The sequence below is a fragment of the Astyanax mexicanus genome, chromosome 3 (assembly GCF_023375975.1).
Source record: "Astyanax mexicanus isolate ESR-SI-001 chromosome 3, AstMex3_surface, whole genome shotgun sequence".
NCBI lineage: Eukaryota > Metazoa > Chordata > Actinopteri > Characiformes > Acestrorhamphidae > Astyanax > Astyanax mexicanus.
The window spans coordinates 48,774,595-48,792,820 of NC_064410.1; the positions used below are offsets into that span (position 1 = coordinate 48,774,595).

The following is an 18,226-nucleotide window of genomic DNA, read 5'->3' on the forward strand; positions in this document are numbered from 1 at the left end:
ATCTCTGAAGACATTAATATAGTGACTTGGGACTGCTAGTCTCGGCCTGGGTTTCTCACACCAAACAGCACTTGCGCCCAGTGTTGGGCATGTTACTTTGAAAAAGTAATTAGTTATAGTTACTAGTTACTTCTCCAAAAAAGTAATTGAGTTACTTCACTATAAAAGTAACTAGTTACCAGTAAAAGTAACTATTGCATTACTTTTGTGTTACTCGCCCCCGTAACCCCCCATCCCCCACGTTCTCAGAGCGTGTTTCATAAGCCAGATGAATAGAGTGTGCGACAACAAAGACAACAATCATTGCGATTATCTCATCCTCCCCTCCCTTGTGACTCACACACTTGCGTCTTTGTCTGTATGCGCGAAGTAACGTGCAGTAACTGGGTGTCGGAAATGGTAACGGCGTTACAGTGACAGTCAGAAAGTAACGGCATTATTAACGCCGTTTATTTCAACACCGTTATTCCCATCACTGCTTGCGACTCACCATAAACCCAACTAATCGATTATTAAATTATTTGACTATTTTAATTATTATTTTAATTGATTAGTTGTTACAGCTAAATGTGAGTGAGATAAATTAAATAAAAATGAGTCCTCTTGTTTATCTACTTTAGCAGGCTCTAGAAACATTGAGTGAGATATATATATAAAAATATATAGAGAAAATATATATATATATATTACTATTAATAAAAATATAACTTACTACTAAGTTATAATTAGAGTAAGTGGTGCTGTTTGATATATTATGTGTATGATGTCTACATTATTCTGGTCTTAATTTATAAGCTGTTTTGTTTGCCTAAATTATGTTTGGTTATAGTGACCAGAATTGTAGCACCGGGTCAAGCAGCACAGAAAAAGGTGATTATTCAGCCTTATTTATTTATTTTTATATGAATTACTTTTCTTAGTAAAATGTAAGTAAATTTGGAGTATTTTTGTTGGTCTATTCACCATGAAAAAAAAAAAACTGGCAGATGATCGCTATGTACTGAGCTGACTGCGTTTTTTTTGTTGTATTTCAATGTGGACGTTGATATTTTCAATACTTAAAAAAAAACAACAACAATGAAAATGTAACGTTCACAGGGACATGAGAACGAATTTTACAATTATTAATTTTATTATTTTTTATTATCAAAAACATCTTTACTAATGTAAAATACAAAAGAAAAAGGTTTTAGTGTTTGACAAGTTGAACACTAACATCAACAACAGTCCTGCAAATTATTGTGTGAAATAGCAGGAGATTTAAATTGATGGTTGTTTAAGATTTGTGCACGACAGTGGTGATACATACATTAGTAACACTGGGAATTATTCTAGCAATATAGACTTTTTAGTGTTATTGTATCGGGGTATTATTGTAGTGTACCTCCAATTAATAAAAACAACTCTTGATAAAATATGTAAAAATACTCTTACCAATCATTACAATGGCATCAGATTCTGGATTGAATACATCAGTACTGCGCTCTGACACAAGTGCACATGCACAAAACACAAACTGACGTGGGTGCAGAAAGCTAAGAGTGAGGGTCTCATCACAGGTTTAGTGCTTCAGCCACTTTCCTCTCTTCAGGAATACCATTTACCTACAAGGCAAACACATGCGAACAGCCGTTCAGTATTAGACACTTTACAACACGACGCAGCTCACAGATACATGTACAGATTGTAGTACTTGCCTCCAGCCTTCGAAACGTTGACATACAGTAATTACCTCCTTTGTTAGCAGTAAATGAATGAACAGAATGTTAGACCAGAGAAGATGCTGAAGGATCACTTGCAGTTCACTAGTGTGTGCACTGGGGTGTACCAGAGCACAATGAGAGGAGATAAATATATGATTCAACAATAGGGCTCTGAATAACCCGGCCTAAATCCTGCACAATCCTCCTTTCCCAGTTGGTGTGTAGAATTGTGGCCTTTGTAATGAAGACTTATTCATGACAAATTTGGCCTGAGAGCAGAGTAATTACAAAGTCGATTCAGAAACAACTGGATTATTTCATGTTAGTAAGCAGTGATTAATAATTGCTAAATGTAATTCACAGTGCATTATGTCCTAAACAAAACATGGACATTTATAAAGAAATGTGTTAAAAGGATTCTAAAATTAATACTTTGATCATATACATATATCTTCACTACCACACAAAACACACATTTATCTCTTTTTATCTTTATCCATTTTATATACAACCCTAAATCTAAGAAATGGAACATACGTTTGCTGAATAATTAGCTTCTGTTTTGCACAGTTACGTTTTAAGAAAAATGTAAATCTGTAGCGCAGGGCTTTATAAAATGTATTTACACTGTTTTCTTGAAAATAAAGGGTTTTTTTTCCTGATGGTAACAATACCTTACATTTATTAATTCAAAGATACACCCATTTTACAGCTTAGATTTATGATACTAGGCAAAGAACTGGATTCATGATATTTTAAACAATCTGACTGAAGAAAACTTGTGTTGTTCATGGTGATGTATTATCTACAGAAGAGACACGTGGACAACAGTGAGCGACAAAAACATGCATTTCTTGTTGGTGCATTAGATGCTTACATTACTAGAATGGAACTGCTCCACAATACAGAGGGTCACATATTTGCACAGCAACACCACAAATTCTGATGCACAGTTAATATTAGTTTATGCTGTACAATATTCATGCAGCTTGACTCATGCTTGTAGACTGAATACTATTTGAGATGCTGGCTGGAACAACACACACACACACACACACACACACACACACACACACACAGTTGGTGAATACTTACCTGAAGGCTGTTGCTGTGGTATCTGGATTTGATTTTGAAGATTTCTGTGAACAGAAATAGGTAGCTTTACTATGTCTGGTATATTTATTTGATTAATAACAGCAGATTAAATTCTCCCCATAGTTATTACCCAGTCCAAGTATCACACAATGTGATGACTGCTGGGAGGGTTAAGGCTAGTTATCATGTTAATTCTCCATAACTCACATTAAGCCAGCCAACCTTATCTTTTGACCTTTGACCTTTTTGACCCTGAGAAGTGTCCTGCCAGTTCTGTGATATCAGCAAACAGAGGACTGCACTGTTATCATGCTGAGCCATCCTACCCTCCCAGACAGAGTAAGACCAACTGTCTCACACTCTAATCAGCCACTACATTAAAACCAACTTCTCAATTTTACACTTACTGTCCATTTTATTAACTTTCAAACCATAGAGGAGCATTTTGTAGTTTTTAGAACTGCAACAAATAATGTGTTTCACACTATAAAGCAGTTTTAGCATTAGCTGCTAACCACACAAAGCGCTAGCTCTTTAGCCATTCAGAGGTGAGTATTATCGGCCTGAAGCCTGCTGTTAAAACACGGTACGTGGGACGAACCGCTAGCTAATATTACCCTGGCTTACCAAAACATTCAGGGTTGCTCAGTGTAGCTCTGTCGAGTGGCATTAGCCGCTAACCGCTAGCGGTTACCCGCTAATGCTCCAGCTTTAGTGGAAATTTTCAATCTAAGCTTATTGTAAGTAAAAGAAAGCACTTAGCTCAACCAAATAAACTGTTTTCAGGAGAGAAATCTGTGTAGATTAACATCCATTGCTCATTTGACTTGTCTGGCTCGTCTAAAATGTTTTTCTTTTTAAGAATTACAGTTTTGTTTACTTAACTTAGCTTAGCCTTACAGGTCTCACCACCCACTACACAATGTAATGACCCAATAACCCAAACGCAACAGGGTAGGAGGTCTAAGGGCTGCTTACTCAGTTTAAACAGATACATCTAATTAAGCTATCAAGCTTAAGTTTTATATTCAAGTTTAATCAGTCATTTATTAATTTGCTATGTTAGGGCAGAGACTAGATAACAGAGTGACATTCACATGTGAGCAGGCTTATGCAGGTAAAACGTCTATTGGAAACAGGAGCCACACCAACAGGAAGCAGTAATAGAGGGCATGGCAGAAAAAAAGAATCGGCCAGATTAATCATCTACCAAAATAATCATCAGTTGCAGCCCTAGTAGTTCTATAAGTACAGACTCAAGTTTATCTGTTTCACTAAATACTTTATTATCCTCCTGGGTCATTCTCAGCAATAGTTAAGAGTGTCTAAATTTACATTTGCCGAAATTATGGTACACTATTTTCTATAGCAGCCTACAGAGTTATTTGTAACACAAAGGTGGGCTATTATAGTATTAGGAGTCTTGCCCATTGGCTCGTATTGGTGTAGCACAGTAGTCTCTCAGACCAGGACTTAAACCCCAGTTTTCCACATGCTTAAACACTCCTATCTGGGGCTAAGAATGACCACCAAGAATCCTTGTTGGTTTCCCTTGCCATTAAAGAAGAGGATAAAAGGAGGCTGAAATACTATTTGCATACGAAGAAATCAGATAAAACCTAGATATATGAGAGCTTGTGATCATTTCCACATGACCAATATACATCAACACAATTCTGTCTGTAAACTGTGCTGATGTTATCCATTTAACCATGTGGAAAATGTTTGAATTTAAATCACATTGTTGAAAGTTGGCTGGAGCTACAGCCATCGCATCTAAACTACAGGCATATTCAGTACTTACGTCTGGGTCTGCATGAGCGGCATGCTGGTGGTCTCATAGTTGTCCGAGTGAATAGGCGGCACCACCTCTCCACTCACAGGGTTGAAGACAGGCAGCGTAGAGAGAGGCCAAGAGATCTCCCTGTTCTTCGACATGCTGCGCAGCTCCTTTGTGGACTTCTGAATCGAGCTGTGGTGCACCAGCTGAATGCTGAGAACAGAGAGGAGCACAAAGAGAACATCTAAGAAACATGGACTCATTTGCTGCAGGGTACACACTGAACATGCACGCTCCTCAGTGCAAATATTCAAACGTGATGTGTTACACCACACAAACTATAGATTATGTAGACGCAGAGGAACTAATGTGTTTGAGTGTCATTTTTGGAGCAGGTCATTAGCTCCCTCATCCCATTGCCACATCCCCTCGTTCTCATAAATCACCATTTTAAATATCTGATATAGTTCTTCTTACACATACTCAGCTAAAACTAAGATCTGCAGTCTCTAGCAACTCAGTCAACAGATTAAAACCTGCCTCTGCCCCTTTAAGCAGCTGCCCAGGTGGATGGCAACATGGTGTCTTTATGAATGATTGAGATGGATATGGAAATGTCATCATGAGGGAGGACTAAAAGAACATACAATGTGGGAAGGCAAAAACAAAAACTAAAGGAAACGCCTGGCTGAAGAAAGGTGAAAGAAGGAGAGAAAGAGAGAAAAAAAGAAAAGAAAATAAAACCAGACTGATTCAAGATCAAAGAAAAACACAGGAGAGGAAACACTTACTCTGATGTTTGCATGTTTCTTTTTTCCCTAGAAACAAAACAAAATGTCTGAATTAAATACTAATATTAATAGTTTGAAGACAACCACACAAGCGAATGGGGAGCAAGTCAAGTCAGACAGGAGGAAGGTGGACGGAGTGGTGGTCAGGCTGCAGTACCTCTGGTGATGAGTGAAGGGCAAGGACACAGTGTGAACTGGACTGGCCATGTATGATATGGGGTGACGGACGACGTATCCACCCAGATGGCTCCAATATGATTGATGGGAACCCTTGGGTTGAGTGTACTTTCATAAATGATTCAACAAAACGTAATGAACCGTAAAGTGGATGTCGGATGAGGATGAAAAGCTGCTTTCTGGCAGTACTGAATGTACCCCGTTCTTCTAAGCCTCCACACTGCAATAAACTCCAAACTCCAGTAACTATTGATCTGTCAGTAGCAGTAGTATATTTCAGAGACTGTGCATTCTAGGCTGAATATAAACACCCACACCACTTAGTCAATAACATACTCAGTGTTATGAGCATAAAACAGGAGGTATATACACACAACACCCGCAGGACTGTGACTCAATCAGGTTTGTAAAGGCATTGCTGTAATCTGCTCACTATTCACTCCAGTGCAGGAGAGTATTTATCTGTCTGAGTGTGTGAGAGTGTGTATCTTTGACTAAGAGGTAAGAGCAGTGCACTTACACCCCTTCCCGGCGGCAGCACATAGAATAGCCCAGGATGATGAATAGGACCAGGGCGACGGCAGAGGGCACAGCCAACGTGACGAGGAAGTCAGCAAAATAGTCCCTACTTTTCAGCGACTCTGAGGGCGGATTGTACTCTCCGATGTCTGGCAGCACTCCTGTGCCAGGGTCTGGGCGGCTGTTGTGCACAGGGATAACCTTTGTGATGTCCACCTGAGGGACAGAGGATGGACAATCAGAATCACTGGTTATCTATTTATATTTTTATAAATATTGAGCATGTCACAGAGATGTGTGAAGATGTGTAAATATTAGTAAATAGCAATCAATAAAAAAATTTACACGATCACAACAATCACAATAATATTCTGTAATTAACTGTGATTTATCATGTTTCTATAGTGGATACTTAAATGTAAATAAAATAATTAATGTAATAAATGTAAAATGCAATTATATATATATTACTAAAAATCTCAGCTTAGTTGCATCTATGTTCCGGATCAGTTGATGGTTTGGTTTCACACAGGCACACAGGTTACTTATTCCAAATTAATCACGTGCGTTAGTGCCTTAACGTTGACAGCCACGTGCGTTCGTGCCTCAAAGTTGCAACCATCTGAAGTCTTCTTGTATTTGGGGCCGTGGTGGCTCAGTGGTTAAAGTGCTGGTCGCATGGTTGTGAGTTCAATCAGAGATCTACAATTTAAGAAATGTGCATGCTCTGCATCAGCACACAAAGGGAAATGCTGAGGTGTTGTGTTCTCACCAGCGAGATCTTGCACCAGTCAATGTGGAACTGGGCTCTGAACTTCTTATCACAGCTGATGACAGGCTCCATCTCCTGACTGCAGCGCAGCTGGTTCTGAGGGGTCTCCACTTCTCGCAGGCAGGATGAGAACTGCACGTCCGCTCCCACCATCACATATACACTGTACACACCACACACACACACATTATACACAGCATTTACCCTGTTCCAGTTACAGAATGTCTAGGCACTGTTATTTATTTATTTATATATGTATTTATTTATTTTTTTTTTTTACAATTGGTATACACAGATGTTGAGTGTGAGTGACACAGATGCAGATTTATATTCCCAAACTTTTAAACAGTATTGTTTGAATGGGTTCCGGCTGGTGTTTCATATAGTACAGATCTGTTTCCTCAAATTATAACCCCCAAATAAATCCCAGCCTGAAGATATATTACATAACAATGTTGGTTCAAATATGTATTTACAGTGAGTACTTCAGATATTGCATAATGCTGCACTACATTTTTTGTTAACAGATTTTCCCATTTTTAACTGCAAGTCAGAGTCAGCGTCTGGTAGTTTTAATATATAGTTAAGATTTATGACAAAACCGATACATAAACGTTCGTAAAATGTATAACATGTATGCAAATAAAAAGTGCAGCAAGCAACATAATAATCATTTGAAATATAGGTTAAATTAAACATGTTTGGTAATCTGTTGAATTCAGAGATATTATCACATATGCTTTTTTTAAAGTGTTTTTTTTATGTTACTGATGCACTTTTTTAATTTCCTCCTGTTTTATTAAACATTTTGCATTTTGAGACGGTTTGTAGAGCTTTAGGTGTAGCTACATATAGAAAAAAAGAAAGCTCACCCCTCCTTCAAGTTGTTGATGGGCAGGGGTACGCGGCCGCCCCGGTCCAGTGCTGAAGTGATGTTGATGGCATTGAGCCTCTCAGGCTGCCATACATTCTTCACAGCGCCCAGGAAATCTCCCAGCACCTCACTGGCTAACATCTCCTCCACATTCATGTTTTTGATGTAGAACTCTGCCTGGTAGGGCAGGGGGAACTCTGAGATGGAGACAGGCAGACAGACAGAGAGTCTATTAAACAGGGTGGTGGGTTATCTTGATGGCTTGGTAACCCAGACTGAGTTTGTGATATGAAGGGAAGTGAAGGTTTAAGAGTCAGCTGGTTGAGCAGCATGTGTGTTACGTTAAAGAGTGGGCAGATGGCTGCTGTTCAGCCAAAAACCCGACACATACTATACACTCAAAGCTTTAAGTCATGCTGTGTGTAATAAAAAGCAATTAAACAAATGGACACTATTTAATTTTAGATCAAAAAAGGAAAACAAATTGTTTATTTTGATAAGGTTATTTGTAATATGCTGAATATTACACACTATTAATACAGAAAACACTATATAGAAAACATACAAACACTTGTCAGCCATAATATTAACACCATCCATTATATGAGCCCCCCAGATTATATAGGAGGACTGTAGTTTTTTAATGCACAGGACCCCACAGGACCATCACAGAACAGCTATTATTTGAATATTATTTGGTTCTAGCTATTGCATCTTGTAGATGCAAAGTCAGAGACCGAAGCTCAGCTGTTGCTGCACAGTTTGTGTAGAATACTGTTGGCTGGATATTTCTGGTTGGATGACTATTCTCAGTCAGTGATACTGAGGTGTTTAAAAACTCCAGCAGCACTGCTGTATCTGATCTACTCGTACCAGAACAACACACCCCAACACACCACCATGTCAGTGTCATTGCAGTGCTGAGAGTAACCCACTAATTAAATAATAGCTGCTCTTGTGGGGTCCTGACCAGAGTAAAAGGAGTGAAACAGATTGACTAGTCTGTATCTATAGAAGTGCAAGTGCTCCTATATGCTCAGCGAAGCTAAAAAATGAACACTGTATGCACAAACAAGGAGGATTAATGTTATGGCTGATCAGTCAACCCAGTTTCGCCCAGCATCTTACCTTCTGTGCCCATAATGTTTATGACCAAGTTGTGCCTGGCAGTTTCGAAGGTGCGTCGGTTATAGGCAGTAATCTGTAACGCACAAACATGGAAAGTTTAAGTCCGGCTCAGAGCAGCTTATTCATGTGGAACAATGTAGTACATTTATACACACACAGGAATGGTGGGTTATAATCTCTGTTTCAACCTTAAGCCTACAAAAATAAAAAACATATACTTAAAAAGTGCAAATCTAGTAAAAATCTGCATACTATTATGTTTAATTACATTTAGATTTTATAAATGTTTACAGGCTCTGTCTACGTTGATGCCAAAATATAAAGGCTGTTTTTCTTACTGCAAAATAAAACTGTACACATAATATTTTCTCAGCAAATTAAAATCAAACATAATATTTTAATGATATTTATAATAGGACAGTTTCTCAGCTTGTTTCTTTCAATTGTAAATAAATAAATAAATTGTAAACAATTTACAATCAGTAACTACCTAAGAATAAGAATCATACCTTTCACTTTTTAGATGAATTCATATTTGTTATTAAATATTATCTATTGGAATCCATTAAGAAATCTAGAACTGCACAACATATAAACCTTCAAAATCTCAATATGTGCATACACATTAGTTACATTAAACATACATGTCATACTACAACTTGTAAATAAAGGAAAATTGCACTCACATTTTTCATATATAGATATCTTATATATATATATAGATGTGGCAGATTATATAATTTAATTTACATTTAATTTAAAATGTCTGTATTATACTGCAGAAAAAATACATATCACAATATCAGTTTTTCCCCCCAATATCGTGCATAATAATATGGACCACTATTATTACTGGTTTCCTTAATGCAGCAACACTCAAAATCATTCACTCACACACCTCAATAATGGTGGGCTTGCCCACATGTTCTGCAGTGGGGGATCCATATAGGACTCCATCACTGTGTGGAGTTCTCTGGATGTAGCGCAGCCATCCCGGCCTGTCTGGATAGCCTTTCAGGTTGGTATTGAAAGTGATGGGGTCATTGCTGGTGTCTCCTGTATTCCATTTTCATAAAATAAAGCAATAAATAATTAACTTATGGTTTCAAATCATTGTTAATGCTTTGCATTTTAAACTGACTGTCCAAACAGTATATAACAAGTATAATAAAATACAGAACTGTGTTAAGGTAATATGTATTATTCATGTGGAAATTATGTGAATTATGAATAAAGTAAAACAGCATTTGTGTTTTACGCTGTAGGCTATTTCTATGTTTTACTTGCATGACAGCAAATGTTCTTCTTCAAGAACCACCCCAGCACTCTATAAGATTAAGGTCACTAAGATGAATAAGACCTCAGCATAAAGCTCTGAAAAATAAACAGAACATTAGCAGAGTACAGATTAACATACAATACCTGGCTTTGGATAAGGAGGAAATTCTCCTTTAAAGTATTCTCTCTCCAGCACATGGACGAACAGCACTCCAGCTGAAGGGTAGACGTTCCGGTCTGCGTGTGACCGGGACAGGATGGTGACCACTGGAGCATAGGGGGGGAAGGAGAAAGAAGCAATTAGCTGTGATTCTGTGGGAGTTATAAACTGTCCAGGGGCCAGATTCACAATAGCTTTCCAAAGATATAAGATTATGCTTTATTTTTAGATACAAACTAAAAAGCTTGGTAAGAATGTTCATAATGCAATTCTCAAAAGAATACTTAAATTAAAGTCTACTTATTTTCTAAAGATATTTTGTTTTTCCTACAGCTTTAACAACAAAAGCATGTGTTAGATTCAAGGACCTTAAAATGTCAGTGGAGGAAAAAACAGAAAGACACAAGAAATGTGAGCAGAACATATTGTCCAAACAGTACTTTAAGAATAGTCTCAAATAATCTCAACTTTTAATCCTGTTAAATTAGACATTAATTATTGTAATCTAAATATCTCTATAAACTGATTTTGTAAAACACTGGCCTTCTGATTTTATTAGTCTACAGGCTCATTTATCCTCAGCTATAAATATAGATACGATTCTATCCGTACTCTGCACTCCTTTTGTTCATGTACGTGCATGTTCTCTGAACGCATATGGATACGGACTGAAAGGAGTAATACCACTGTGAATCGTGATTGCAGTGACATCTGTTAATAGCCACTGGCATATGGTCAGGACAAGGACAATTGGCAGAAAAGAAAATTAAGGTGGTACTTTTTTATTTTACACTGTTTTCAAAAATGCATTCATTGTTTTTATGTTGGTTGTCAGCACTTTTGGCTTTATTCTGTCCTCTATGTCCTTCATAACTTCTATTACTGCTTAATGTAAAGGATACATAGAAGTATGCAGGCACTGATGGTTTGAATGTATCTTTGAAAAATGTCTTTTTCTGTCACAGATTTTTGAAGAATAACAATTTATCTTTATCTAACTCATTTCTAAACACACTGATCACATGTCTATTATTCAATTACTAGTCCAAATGCAGAAACCAATTTAAAAAAATAATGTATAATTTCTGTAAGTAATAGAGTTAAGATCTGAAGTATGGGCCTATGCTGTGAGGTGTAAGAGGTTAAGACACTTTTGTGAATCTGGCCCCAGAACCTGTATATATGGGGCATAAGACAAAATATTCACACAGTAAAAACAAGAAAGAAGAAAGGTTTCCTGTTTCCAGTCTTCAGACAGTCTGTTCTACAAAAACAGGCTTTTCCCTCGCCCCTCTTTCTGCCATCCTCTTCTCATCAAACTCCTGATGTGTGATGAGCACATAACGGCACTGACTGACTGCTATTACATGGTCCAGATGGGAACTAATGGTGTGTCTCCAATCTGTACAATCTCTACAACTGCAATGATTCACTTAGAAAATAGTGAATTTTAACTGTTGCAACTGTTTCTCTATCAATATCATTACATCATAAAAAGAAAAACTGGAATCACTTATTAATTCACTCAATTCTCGATCATCTCACAACAGTTGTTCCACTGTGAAGAAAAAAAATCATAAAAAACTATATGTGAGCTCGTGACAGTCATATCTCTGGCACTGTGCCTGCTGGACTGTAGGACTGAGCCACAATCTCTCAACACATTCCAGCTCTACTGTGCTTTACAGACTCACACCAAAGCACCTCCCAAAGCCAGCAGTGAAAGCGGTAGTTAACTCCATTCATTCTGGTAAACATACATACGTCTACCATTCCCTCAAGAACAATTTCTGCACTTGAAATGGTTTACTTCAGTCTGCCAGTGGAGGCGTTGTGCGCCACTCCTGTTTGCAGCCTCTCCCTCTTCTCTGCTTTCCCTCTGCTTTGTTCTTCTCTCTCCTTTGCTTTCTCTTTCTTCTCCAGTCCATGGGTGGGTGCTCATTTTATTCACCACAGGGAAGATTGTGAACTGAGAAGAACACTGCAGCACAGGGCCTCCAGTCCAGACACAAAACGCTTCAGAGCACACAGCACTCAGTCAGAACCACCCACCACAGAAGAGCAGTTTTTGGGACAGCTATTCATAAACCCTACAGTACACTCATCATTCTGAAGGGTGTTAAAATAGTTAGGTGTGAGAGAAACCACACATCCACAGTCCACACTCTTGAGTTAAAACAACACAGGTATAAGTATAAGAGCAGGGGAGTTATAAAAACACATATTCAGGTTTGTTACAGTTTGAGATTAAGTTTTGAAATTTTTTACATTTTATGTATCATCAATGATGTGTCTGACTTTTCAAAAAAAAGTATTACGCAAAAATATGTTTCATTTTATTTTTTTGCTTTGGGTCCCTCCTACAATTAAGGAATGTATTTCACTTTTATGGTTTTAATATGGTTCTCATCATTTAGCATGTCAGGGAAACCAAAGATACAAACGCAGCATAAACATACTTGAATTCATGATTTAAAAACATCAAGTGCAATTTTTTTTCTACTCTATTAAACAAAATATAATATTGAAAATCTTTCTGATCACTAAAAGTCAGTAGGGTTGGAATCAAGCGGCTTTTCACCAATTATAAACATTTATTTTTGGAAACATTCCCATTTTACCTTTAAAAATCAGCTTTAAAATTACTGTAATTCTCTACTGAATGGCCCGGTATGCTTTGGTGAACTTGGTGAAGTGGGCAAGAGAATGCTATCAACAGCTGTGTAATGCTGTGTAACCCAGGTCACATTTGTGCAAAATCTGGTAATATTACTCTTCATATACCACCTCCGTCCACATGATTTATTCATTCTCAGTAATGGGTTTGTATCTCTCAGCTTGTCCAGAAAACCCAGTTCTTTTGAGCTGGAATAAAGAGCAAATTACAGTTTCCGAATGTAGGGGGAACCCATGATAAAGAAATGCCAAAGATTTGTTACCGAAATTAAGTGTAATGTTTTAAGCATTTTCATTTTGTTTCTAGAAATCAGCCAATTGCTGCTTGACTCAGAGCCAAGACAGTGCTGTTGCAATTTGCAATAATTTAGACAGAACTGTCCCTATTTGCAAGACTTATGGTAAAAACTGTGGTAAAACCCTGTAAAATAATAGCACTAACAAAACATAAAAACTAAAATACTGCAAAAAGCATTTCCATAGCATATCACCATGATCCTAACCTTTAATATTTCTCCTTTCTAAATCTACAGTATTCAACAAGTCAATGGCCATTAAAATTACCAGTTCAACCCACAAATTAGCAATACTCTTGCTAAAGACATAGAGATATGGTCCAGAAAAAAAACATACTTGTCTTCCCACTACACCAGATACCATCTAACAGCCTGAAAGATGCTGTTAAAAACATCAGATGATACTCGCAATTACTGCTTTATGTTGAAAGGAAAAAGCCTCTTAAGACACACCATTAAGGCTGAAAGAAACACACATCACACATACATGTACCATACTCACAAGACAGATGAATAGCTGAATCATAAATGGTATAACTAATGGCTTAGAGTAAGGTCATGAATTGATTCTCTGGGCTTGATGTGTGTGTGTGTGTGTGTGTGTGTGTTTGTGTGTGTGTGAAGAGGTTTCAGATGCACACTGGGAATTGGTGGGCAGTCCCTTGTTTGCCATATTCATTCCTTCAAGTGTGAAAGAGTACCCCAAGCACAGAGCAGTAGCTACTGCGCCATGCCACAGGGGCTGTAAAACAATCAGATGATCCGATAAGTACCCAATCACAAGGCCATGTGAAGGTGAACTCCACCCATTCTAATGGATCAGCCATTAATGGTTAATGCCAAACTCCTCGCCACAGGCTAAATGTAGAGGTGGAAACACACACACACACACACTCTTGCACGCACTCAGGCGAGAGCGGCAGTGAAAATGGATAAAATGGGAAAACGGGTTGAACTTCACTGGGCCTTAAAGAGCCAGCCATTACGTGCCTCTGGAGAACTCTTATGAGCACCAAGACTTGGGATGTCCCACTGTAATGCCGAATCAGCTTTGCATTGGTTTCACTTTTCCGGTCAGGGGGAACTTGTGCGCTTTACTATTCACAGCACAGAGAAACAAAGGCTGAGCCTTTAGACGTTTATCTATCTGTTCAAAGTACTCATTCCTGGAAGTGAAAGTAACCCATGAAGCCGTGTCAGTCTGGAATCACCAGGAAGCTGGAGGGAGCAGGAGAAGATAAAGTGTATAGACAGACTCAGGTAAGACTGGATTTGTTTTTATTCCTTTTGATGTTTTGAAGGTTGCTAGGAATTCAAGAAACAACAATACAATGCTAATCCACATTTCTCAAAAGCCTTTCTTGACAAGATAACAATTGAAGATCCTATTCTAGCTAGTAATGTTTTAAGGGGTCAATAGAGCAAAAGGAGAGTAAAAAACTAGTCAGTCAAGGGTGACAATTCAGCAGTTTCACAAGTGTTATAAGGCCAAAAAAGCTTTGCATAGAAAACAGCTGAGCCCAGCTCTGTGTCAGTGTTACAGGGTGTTGCTGATGGTTGGGGTCATGGGGTAAAGAGGGGTCACACGATTAAGCAAAGTGACTCACTCACCACTTCTATGAGACACAGATCTGTGTGTGGAGTCGCCTACAGCCTGGATATGGCCACAGCCTTTTGCAGATTTTTAAAAGAAGGATATTATGTACAACAAATAAAATAAGAACAGGCTTGTAACTGGCTTTAGATAACAAAACAAAAATGAAGAAAAAAAAAAAAGAAAGAAAAGTAAGTATAAATGCTACATAGTCAATGTGACAGTGTTAGCTATATCTACATTAACAGTGGTAAATCTAACCATTCACAGAGTTCATTTAAAAGGAAACGTGTTGATTTAACACTGGCAAAACTTGCAATGGAGCTAAAGATGACCCAATTAATGCTGACAACTTTCACAAAGCAACCCCTGATAGCAAAGTACATTAAAAATACATGTTTCTATTGCATGACATATTTTAAGGTTAATGATGAAAACAACCTTTAAACAACCTTTATTTAACATTCCACCAGAGGTGTCAGTTAGTGTTGAAATTCTGACAATGAATCAACATTATTTTAAAGACTCTGAATGGATGGGGCTCTTCTTCACTCAATGATTTAAGACAAAGGTGTGCCATATCGTACTGTACACAATAATATTGCATGCTTATATGCATGCACTTAATATGCAGCAATTTAGCTTTGGAGCATTTTTCCTGCATTATTTATTTTCTTATGCTGTTATTATTTTATACAAAATCAGATTCTGGGTATCTTATACCCTTTTAAAGAAAACTAAAAATCATAGTTTGGGAAATAAATGTTTTTCTTCACCTACTGCAGGCCATACTTTGTGTATGGAGTCTCAGTTATTGAAGCATTGGTCTGGTATTGCTGGCTAAAATACTCTTCAGTGTTATACATGTGAACAAACACATAAATAAACACAATAGGCGATATCACGATATCAAATATTATTGAGGTCAGGTCCATTTATTGTACGGTAAGTCGATAGTGTAATTATTAGGACAGGGCTAGATAGTACTTTTGGGCCATATTGGCCACTCCTACTCCCCACATATAACACAACCATAATATATGATTAATTAATTATATAAATAAATAAATACATAAATAAATATAATAATAATAATAATTGTTATTATTATTATTATTATTATTATTATTATTATTATTATTATTATTATTATTTACACACACACATATATATATATATATATATATATATATATATATATATATATATATATATATATATATAAATACACTGCAAGAACACAGTAAGGTTACAAGCTATAAAAATAGAATAGACTTTAAGTAACTAAAATGTAATACCAACAGTACACTAATGTTTAAGCAACGTAAAATCGATGTGCATGAATAAATACATTCTGTCGTCGGAGATTAACGTGGATTTAATGTGGTAGAGATGGAAAATGAACGTTCAACATATTTTTGCTATCTGGGGCAATCGTCACTCAAACAAAATAGGAGACAGCTGTACATTTAGCCAGAAAATTAACAGAAACTATTAACAGATAGCTAAGCAATGTGTAATAAGCTTAGCTAGATATATTGATATTCTCTTAAACAGCTCAGTCTCTGTTTCTGGCAGCTTCTCTCCAGGCTGCGGAGCTCTGTGAAGGCTGAGGGATCTGCTGGAGCTCCGCTATCAGCTATCCGTTACATTACGTTAGTTAGCCTAGCCAGACAGTTAGCGTTTGCTAGCCTAGCTACCGTACCGTTAGCCTTCTGACCTATCATTCAAAGCAACAAAAATGGCGTGTTCTGTGAAAATCCTCGACTCAAACGGTCACATACCTAATAAAAGCCACACGAGAACGCCCAGGGAGTCCATGGCTTATCGGCGGAGGTGAGTTTTTACATGACAGGGGTGATTTTTCTCCAGTGCTAGCCGCACTCCGCCAGCCATAAGCATCCCCTCCGCTGCTGCTGCAGAACCTCCGCCTCCGCCTCCTCCTCCTACAGGGAGAAAACACACACACACACTGGGTGTTTATACACACTCACACACAGATACACACACCGAACATCTGGCGCAGATGCTGGAAAATCAGAATACACCGTTTTCACGCGGTTTTTAGAAGAGAAAGCTGGAACAGACAACGCCCAGTAACCAACAACAACACTAACACTACACTGTACAGAGAACAGAGCAGCCATTATTCACAGCAGCTCTATAAAAGTACTTTACAATAAGCTGGAGCTTTTTCTGCTGTATGCAGTGATTCTGTCATATTTTGTTAGTTAAATTTGGATCACATTAATAATCATGAACATACCAATGGCTAAGCTTTTAGTAATATCTGTAAACTCCTTACTAAAAAGCCCAGCTCGAGAACCATATTTTACTAGTTTCTGGTCTGTCTGTCTATAAAATGAAAGCACTTTACTGACCCAAATCTATCTATAGTACAGGTTTTTACCGTGATTTTCATTGTTTGTGCACATAGATTTTACATTGATTCAACAATAGTTAAATGTTTAACGTTATGGTTTTATATATGTGTTTCTTATTAAAATTTACATACAATAAATATGTATATCTTTGTATTCTTTTATTAAAGTTTATAGTACTGTGGTATTGCAGTGATTCTGATATATTGTGCAAATATGGATTACATTAATAATCATAAATATATAGCAATGCTGGGCTTTCAGGGATTTCTGAGAATCCCAGCTCAAGACCAGTTTCTGCTATTTTACCCAAATAACAAATGGACATTAAATTAACGTTAATATTATTTTTTAATGCATTAAAATAACGTTGAAATTATTAATTTGTGCACATTGGTTTAACATTATTTTACATTGATTGAATGCAATGATTTTATATATATATGGTTTGTATTAAACATTACTTAACATTACATAACATTGATTGCTCTCTGGGCAGTTTAGACCATCAGAAACTAAATGATGCTAGTCTTAAGCTGGCCTTTCAGTGATTTAGGTGAATTGGCTGCCAAAAAGCCCAGCTCGAGACCAACTTCTGCTTGTTTCTGAGAAATCTAAGCTGCCCAAATTGCAAAAGCATGTTGAATCAATGTTAAAGTTTTTCTGTTGCTATGGATTAAAATGACCTCGGGTGTATGTACTGTATGTTGTGTTTGTATTCTGTTATTATAGCTTATAGTACTGTAGTGTTGCAGTGTAGAAATTGACCTTTAAATAATAATTCTTAATATTAATATTATTAGTTGTGGAAAGCACATTTTACTTTTCCTAAAATGATTGTGAGTGTGTAAGTGCTTCAATCATTCAAAACCTTTGAAAGAATGCTGATTCAATGCTGCTTAAAAAAGTTGCTTATCCAGATGATAACATACCTGATGATGATAACATACCTTATACTTAACATACCTTATGCTAGTTAGGTCTTAACCAATATAATGCATG

The 18,226-nt window shown here is 37.2% G+C and overlaps 2 protein-coding genes across 6 annotated transcripts in view; one reads left to right on the top strand and one right to left on the bottom strand.

Moving 5' to 3' along the window:
• Nucleotides 1-1,110: 1,110 nt before the first annotated feature.
• Nucleotides 1,111-16,815, bottom strand: sgce (sarcoglycan, epsilon). 5 transcript variants are annotated; one of them, XM_007259809.4, is made up of 13 exons: nucleotides 16,628-16,813; nucleotides 14,861-14,920; nucleotides 10,262-10,384; nucleotides 9,738-9,895; nucleotides 8,840-8,912; nucleotides 7,710-7,908; nucleotides 6,838-7,000; nucleotides 6,067-6,281; nucleotides 5,370-5,396; nucleotides 4,603-4,791; nucleotides 2,799-2,842; nucleotides 1,698-1,735; nucleotides 1,111-1,604 (listed from the first exon to the last, which is right to left on the bottom strand). In XM_007259809.4, exons 1-13 carry the CDS (start codon nucleotides 16,662-16,664, stop codon nucleotides 1,554-1,556), a joined length of 1,377 nt encoding a protein of 458 aa, XP_007259871.1. In that variant the 5' UTR covers nucleotides 16,665-16,813; the 3' UTR covers nucleotides 1,111-1,553. The 5 variants fall into 5 exon arrangements, with proteins under 5 accessions (XP_007259871.1, XP_007259872.1, XP_007259873.1 ...); XM_007259810.4 differs by lacking the exon at nucleotides 5,370-5,396 and having other exon boundaries at nucleotides 16,628-16,815; XM_007259811.4 differs by lacking the exon at nucleotides 1,698-1,735 and having other exon boundaries at nucleotides 16,628-16,811.
• Nucleotides 14,177-18,226, top strand: part of ppp1r9a (protein phosphatase 1, regulatory subunit 9A) — a 102,188-nt gene continuing 98,138 nt past the window's right edge. Inside the window, exon 1 of the mRNA XM_022683237.2 lies at nucleotides 14,177-14,509. The gene's annotated coding sequence lies outside the window, so the exon portion shown is untranslated. The remainder of the gene's footprint in view (nucleotides 14,510-18,226) is intronic.

What these genes read in the sequence shown, in the direction of transcription:
- sgce (XM_007259809.4), bottom strand. Translation starts at nt 16,664, where the DNA reads ATGGACTCCCTGGGCGTTCTCGTGTGGCTTTTATTAG. An exon ending in TCCTCCTTATCCAAAGCCAG is followed by an intron (nt 9,896 to 10,261) that starts GTATTGTATGTT and finishes AATGGAATACAG; the next exon opens with GAGACACCAGCAATGACCCC. An exon ending in AAACATTATGGGCACAGAAG is followed by an intron (nt 7,909 to 8,839) that starts GTAAGATGCTGG and finishes TCTCCATCTCAG; the next exon opens with AGTTCCCCCTGCCCTACCAG.